Raw genomic sequence first — 7,549 nt, 5'->3', positions numbered from 1 at the left:
TCAAGTGCTGGGTAATTAAATGAAACACTGACGACAGCGATGGATGTAGGCTGTTCTTTTGGGCGGGTCCAAATGGACGTGTAGTACCCACTTTAGTCTGTCAGACTATTTTAAATAAGTACAGACTCACTAATTGTAGTACAGATCAGTGTTCACGTTACGAGAACTGCAGATTGGCGAGGTCGCTACATTTAACGGACTATCTGAAGTGGAGATAGATTTCAGCGAGAGTTTACCACCGAAAATATCTGGACTGGACTGAGTTCAGCATGCCTCGATCATTCCTGGTAAAAAAGTATTTCACCAGCAAGAGGCCAAACTACAGCGAGTTGGAATGTCAGAACGGTCAGTTTTGGTCTATTCTTTAAAAATCGAATCGATCTAAACGTAAAATGTTTTTAGAGAGCAAAACCTGCACATAGACTGGCTATAGAACAACATCTGTATTTATGTGCGAGTTTTCATCAAGCATCGATAAATCGGACATCGTTATAAGATGTAACTTTATATATATTTATGTAACTTTAAAAGTAAGTTTGTGGAATTTCGAATTAGACAGCTAATTTTCTTCACTGGATCTGGTTGCATGTAAAATGCAGATTATTATTTAAAAAAATAGTTTCTTCTTCTGTTGCAATTATCTGCCTTATGCTTTTCTTTGGCAATCACTTATATTATCAACTATCAAGTCCTTTAATTTGTGTTTATGGTGTTAAAAACATGATTAGGAACTTATTTTGTCTTTCTCTCTCACCAATCAGATACTCTGCCAGACAGATACCCACTAGCAGAACTTCCAGCAGTCACCAGCGACTTCCCAGTAGCTTGCTTGGCCACTGGACTGGTTTGGGATGTCAGCTTGCTACCCTCCCTACACGATCCCACATCCCCATCCACCCTTTCCAATAGCCAGGGCCCGCTGGACCTTAGCTCCCCTTCCAGCATGAGCTGCAGCAGCAGTGGGGAGGAAGATGAGGGTCGCACCTCAGACCCACCGAGCCCAGATTCCTCAGACACCTACCACCCCCAACAGACCAGCAGGCCGAGGCGCAACAGCAAGAACAGAGCAGGACAGAGAGAAGACAAGAGCGAGGCCACCCTCCCAGCCACTCGACCGGCCTTCTTCTGCAAGCACTGTCCCAAAGAATACAACAGTCTTGGTGCCTTAAAGATGCACATCCGCTCACACACACTACCATGCGTCTGTCCCACCTGTGGAAAGGCATTCTCACGGCCCTGGCTCTTAAGAGGACACATTCGCACACATACAGGTACATGAACAAACAAACTAAATGTTTTCTCACTTTAAGGCTTATTTCATCAGTTACTAACACCAATTTTGTTTCATGCTGATTTGCATTAAAAAAAATTGTAAGGACGTCTCAAATGTTAGCAATTTTTTGTTAAAGAGTAAACATTGTCAATTAAGTTTCGGCTAATTTTATTAAAAAAATTTATGTATTTTTAAGATAAATTACTTTTTAATTTTACTAAATTTAATTAAAATTATAATTATTTTTAAAGATTGTAGCTGAGCTATTTTGCTTTGAATATATAAAAAAGTTTTTCCCTTGTTTTAAATGTTATTTTTATTTTTTAAAGATTTAGCAGATTAAATATCTTCCACTTTTTTTCTTTGGAATTTCAAGGTCCATGAAAAAATTAGATTTTATTTTACCTTAAATGTTATAAATGTGTATGTGTGTGTATATATATATATATATATATATATATATATATATATATATATATATATATATATATATATATATATATATATATATATATATAGGTTTAGCAAGGTTAATATCTTAACATTTTTCTATGGAAATCTCTAAAATTATTTTTTCTCAATAATTTAATTAGTGCAATAGCATTAGTTTAGTGATTTGCTCAGTCACATGTGTTGCTCTCAATAGAATTGCTTTTCATTGATCACTCATTGTGCTGACTTCTTTTTAACAATGACACAATAGGACAATCTTATCAATCACTAGTGTGAGAGCAGAGATAAGCACAGATAAGTCAATCAAGAATGCTAGGGAGCACTTGTTATCATCCTTGCTGAATAGCCACTTATTTTGTGTACCTGTGGTTGATTCAATCAGTTTACCATGTGACTATTAGCTATTGCACTAACATTGTTTTTTAACAAGGGTATTTACTTTTAGAAAGGACATTTGTGGTTACAAAGCGTATTCATATAACTGAAGCCTTAACTCTCTCTCTCTCTCTCTTTCTCTCTCTCTCTCTCTCTTTTCCCCACAGGTGAACGTCCGTTCTCTTGCCCACACTGTAACCGTGCCTTCGCAGACCGCTCTAACCTGCGCGCGCACCTGCAGACCCACGCAGATGTGAAGAAATACCAGTGCAGCACCTGTTCTCGCACCTTCAGCCGCATGTCCTTGCTGCAGAAACACAGCGCAGCCGGCTGCTGTCCCTCCACGGCCTGAACATTATTTTAATTCAGACATGGTGCCTTGTGAGATAATAACACCCGCACATAGAAGCAATATGCGACAAGAGAAGGATGAAGTGGCTTTTTCCTAACCAGATTACTTCAAATGAAGGAGTTATGAATGTTTAAAGTATAATAGCTGTTCAGCGAGGACTCCTGAACAAGGGACAGCTGCTGTCAGGTTGGGGGTGGGCTCACATGTAGGGTATGTCTCTCAGCATGACACACACACACACACATGCAAACATAAACACACTTGCAAACATAAGCACACAGACAGACAGCTGTGCTGTGGTGCGGAGGCAGTGTGCTAACAGGTGCCACGGCCCTGACCGACACATCTCTGTTAACAGGTGGCATCTACTATGTTCTCTAGAAACACGCTTGGAGAGAGTCGTAATGGACCACAGTTGACCGTGTGTATGTGTGTGTGTTTTTTTTTCAGTTGGATTTAGTGTGTTGTAACCTGCATGCGCAAGGTTCATCACTTGTTTTTACAGATGTTTGTTCTTATTACTACAAGTTTTTTTTTTATTACTCTTTTATCTCTCTTCCTTTTGTTGTACAGGGACTGAGTTTTAAAATGCACTCCAATTTACCAAAGAGTATTGAAGTCCTGTCATTTTGGATTATTGACACGAATGATTGGACCATTGAAACCAAAGCCATGCTACTTTTTGTCATTTAAAAATTTTTTTTTGTTGTTGCTTTTTTGTACCTTAGTGTTTTTCCAAGCAGTGACATGCAACACTTCTGTATTTTTGTCTGGTGTGCAGAAAAGGACATTCTCAATAAATAGACTATAACGTTTTTCATATTGTGTCCACTATGCTCGTGGACACATCGACTTCGATATCACAATTTATTGACTCCACAATTTTTGCATGAAATGTCTTAAAACTGAATTGAGTTCAGTGCAATTTTTTGTATTGGTCCAAATCATTTCCAATAAAATAATTTAAGTTTATACAAAGACTTTGAATCATGCTCACTCAATTAGAATTTGGTACACTTATGAAAAAATGGGGGGAAAGACTCACCCATGGATCCTCTGTAGTTAATGGGTGCCATCAGAGTAAGAGTCTAAACAGCTGCTAAAAACATCACAATAATCAGTTATTGTTAAGTTAAGTTAATGTCTAGTTAAGTCTGTGTTTGTTTCTTATTATTCTCTGTCCTCTCAAATCAAAATCCACTGACATATTTGTTTAGAACGGTTATCACTTGTATATAATATTTCTCTGTATATTTACGTCCTGATTCAGAACCCCTTTTCACTGGAGAAAACAAAATTATAGATATATGACTAATATTTAGCTGGAATCAATAGTTTAAAGTTAAACATCTTAATGATTCATTTGTGACTTGTGACCTGCTTTTCACAATATTTTAATTGAGGAATTGCAGTTGTGTGGATTACTTATGGATTACTGATAAGTTTTTATCAGCTGTTTGGACTCATTATGATGGCACCCAGTCACTGCAGAGAATCCATTGGTGAGCAAGTGATGTATTGCTAAATTTTTTCCAAATCTGTTTCAATGAAAAAATAAACTCATCCACATCTTGGATGGCTTGAGGGTAAGTAAACGTTAAGCAATATGTGATTTATTTATTTATTTATTTTTCACATTTTGGATTGTTGGATTTGGATTGGATTGTTTTGGTCTCCTCAACAGTCATAGTTTCCTTCTGTAGAAGAGGCGGAGAGGCTATCAGATGCCTATGTTGGATGAAAAAATAATTGTACAAAATTCTTACACTACATGGTTGGGTACATAGTGCATTGTAAAAGTGCATCATGGATAGTACGTCATTTGGGACACGACTTCAGTCATACCTGTAATCTAATGGCTCATACTATTTGAAGCTGTTGAAATGCATTATTAGGAAGAGCTGTGCTTCATTTCCCATCAATAGGTGTGACTCAGTGGTTTGTAACTGTGATGTTTGCTGGGTGGCAGGTGAACAGGTGAATGCACTGTGACAGCACAGGGACAACTGCATGCACCTGCCCCACACACCTGTCAAACTGCACGCACACACACACTCACACTCGCTCTCTGCAAACAAAACGGTTTACCCAGAATGGTCTCCTGGCCTGCTTATGCATACGGATGTGTGTTGATCTTTATGTGTACTGTATACTCAGATCCATTTTTATATACAAGACATAAAGATGCCATTGTAGCATGATTTTAGTCATCTGAGCGCTCTGTTTTCGTTTAAACTGTAATTTTGCCCCTTGAAGAATTGCTGCGAGGCAAACTGATGGAATGTCTTACATAAATATTTTCATGTTGGAAGCTTTGCTTCTGAGCGTTGGAAGAGTTGTGTGTGTATGCTGCTCTGATGTAAGGCACTCCTATCTGCTGACCTCAAAACCTGGCCTGTGTAAATGTAATGCCTATATAATCATACTGTGCTAGGATCAGATCTCTGCTATGGAAGCCTATTTCCACCTTGGAATACAAATTAAAATGGCTACTGACACTATGACTTCTTATCTCACAATTGTGACTTTATTTCTCAAAATTATGACAACAAGACTTAATAACATCATTCTAATTTCAATCTTGCAGTTGTAACTATATATCATATGACTTAATATCTTAAAATTCCAACATATTTCCCTGTAATTGTAACAGAATTTTGTGATGTGATTTCCTATCTTGCAACTGTGACTTTATCTTGCAGTGAGACTTTATATCTCGCAGTTGCAACTTTACATCTCACAATATGTCTTCATACTTTGAATCTTTGACTTTGAATCACACAATGTGATTTCGTGTCTCACATCTGCAACTTCATATCACATATGTTTTTGTATCTCACAACTGCAACCTTATAATGGGCATTGTTGCTTTGTTTCTTAGTTTAAAACTTTTCTCAACAACATTTTGTATTTTCTACTCTGAGGCTGAAAAAGGCTTCCATACTTTTATTGTCCAAATTTGAAGGCGAACAGCACTCGTAAGCTCCTCAAATGCTAGTAGTGGAAACGCAGGTCTGCAGTAATCAGACCGAATGGTTGAATCCAGACAGTGAGTCAGCCGCTGTCAGGAGCAAGCGTGAGTTCTCATAGTAAGTGGAGGTGCATTTGTGGAGCATGAGGTAAGTCCTTCCATGTCCTGTCCCAGATCTGAACGTCTGAAAGAGTGTTAGTATGAGGAGCTTCTTCCCATTTAGTCACCCAACCACTCACAGACAAACACAATCACTGGAATGCATGTGTCAGGTGCTGACATGTAGTTTATGATACTGAGATGTAATCCTTGGGGGGGGGGGGGGGGGGGATATGCATTAAATATTGGGGGGGTTGGAAAAAATTGTTTAAGCTTTACTTTTTGGTGATCCAGCTGGAATTAATTCATTGTTAGGTGCAGTGCAATGGTAGAACGACGCAATCCTCCAAACGCTCTGGAAAACCGACAAGAAAACATCTGTATGGAAGCAGAACAGTTACATGTGGTCGATTTGTAACAAGCCCAGAGGGGAGGGAGAGGCGGCCTAATGAGATGACGTTATCGGAGTTGCTGTGAGAAACTTTTAAGAAGAAATTCCTGACAAAACTCAAATCTGCTCTGTCAGCAGGTAAAAAGACCTCAGGCTTATATATCTGATTCATCAAACTTTATTCACGCAAAAAAGCAAATTTCCAAACCTGGAAAGTTTACGGTGAGCCAACACGTCGACTCACCACCAGAGAGTTTGCTGTAACACAACCCGCAGCAATATTTAATGCATATTCTGTGCTAAGAAACGAAAACTAAATATGCACTCTCATACAGTCGTTCCTGAGGGATAATGAGACGTCTGGCTCTGAAATCGGAGAACTCCTTCCCCACTGTGCATTCCCAAGTGCCAGAACGTTCACTGTAATTTACCAAAAGTGGCTGCTGCTGCTGCTGCTGCCATAAAGCATGTGTTTAACATTCCAGCTCTTTTCTCAGAGCTCATGTCTGTCTATTATATTCCCTTTCTTTCGCTCTTTCTCAACTTTGGATGGCTAAATTTGAGCACAAGTATGATGTGTCTTTGCCTTACTTCACATGAGGATCATCTCTCTCCCTCAGAGACACTCAAAGTCCCAGGCAGGAAATGGGAGTTTACATTGGCCTAATATTGTAGGGAGAAAACAAGTGGGCTCAAGTGTTCAGTGACTGCGATATGGCTGCAGTAGAGCCCCATCCCCCCACTCAAGCTTCCCTCCCACGCACGCTCTCCCACTCAGTCAGGGGGAGAGCGCTGCTAGGGCCCTGGCCAGGACTTGGGGCTCAGGGCCTGAGATACAGGAAGAAGCTGTCAGCCTCTTGTAAACATGAGCGGTTCTGCAACCACGACAAACTACTGCCTGAGGGAATGCTCCAACGCCGCCGTACCGTCTGTGTCAAACTGGCTGCATGAAAGTGCAAAGAGTCACGTGTTTCTCACCACAGGTATTCTATACTTCAAGCATCTCTGCTGTTATCAAACCACTGTTATGTCTTCTGTGTCTGGAACCGAAAGCGCTCGTTGCCCAGTCAGTCAATGAATAAACAGACAGCGTTAAAGCATGATGGTAACTGGTTACGGACCGTCTTCCAAGACATCGTAACGTCATATCTGATAGGGCTGGGAATCGATACCAAAAAGAATCGATTCCTCGATTCCGAGGCGTTGGGAATCGAGAGTCGATTCCAAAGGTTGAAAATAAACAGAAAGAAAACGAGACGGTACTGATCATTTGAATTTTAGGATGTAGCCTTCCGTTTCAGAAGCAGAATTCACCAAATCCATAATTACATAGTTGTGAGATAAAAGATTTTAAATTTTATATATATATATATATATATATATATATATATAAACGATTCAGAGATTATTTTATAGTGGAACTGGCTTGTCCACAATTTTGAGTGCTGCATGACAGAATAGATAATGACGTCATTGAGGGTTTTACCATCTAAAATACTATATTTTTTAAAACATTTCTATCAGCCAATGATAATTACAAATAATACGTCACGAGCATAGATCAGAGAGCGCATCTGACTGACAGATAAACCATGAGCTCTATCAGTCGTTAATGTTCTGGTTATTTTGTTTCAG

General features: G+C 39.3%; 1 protein-coding gene across 1 annotated transcript; it reads left to right on the top strand.

The window, feature by feature from the left end:
* The first annotated feature begins 219 nt into the window (after nucleotides 1-219).
* Nucleotides 220-3,431, top strand: snai1a (snail family zinc finger 1a). Its single transcript, XM_059537233.1, has 3 exons — nucleotides 220-345; nucleotides 762-1,271; nucleotides 2,269-3,431. The coding sequence occupies exons 1-3, from the start codon at nucleotides 270-272 to the stop codon at nucleotides 2,451-2,453; spliced, it is 771 nt and encodes a 256-aa protein (XP_059393216.1). The 5' UTR covers nucleotides 220-269; the 3' UTR covers nucleotides 2,454-3,431.
* The last annotated feature ends 4,118 nt before the right edge of the window (nucleotides 3,432-7,549 follow it).

This window comes from Carassius carassius, chromosome 44 (assembly GCF_963082965.1).
Source record: "Carassius carassius chromosome 44, fCarCar2.1, whole genome shotgun sequence".
NCBI classification, from domain to species: Eukaryota; Metazoa; Chordata; class Actinopteri; order Cypriniformes; family Cyprinidae; genus Carassius; species Carassius carassius.
The sequence above is the reverse complement of the archived record's forward strand: the minus strand, read 5'-3'. Positions and strand labels throughout refer to the sequence as shown.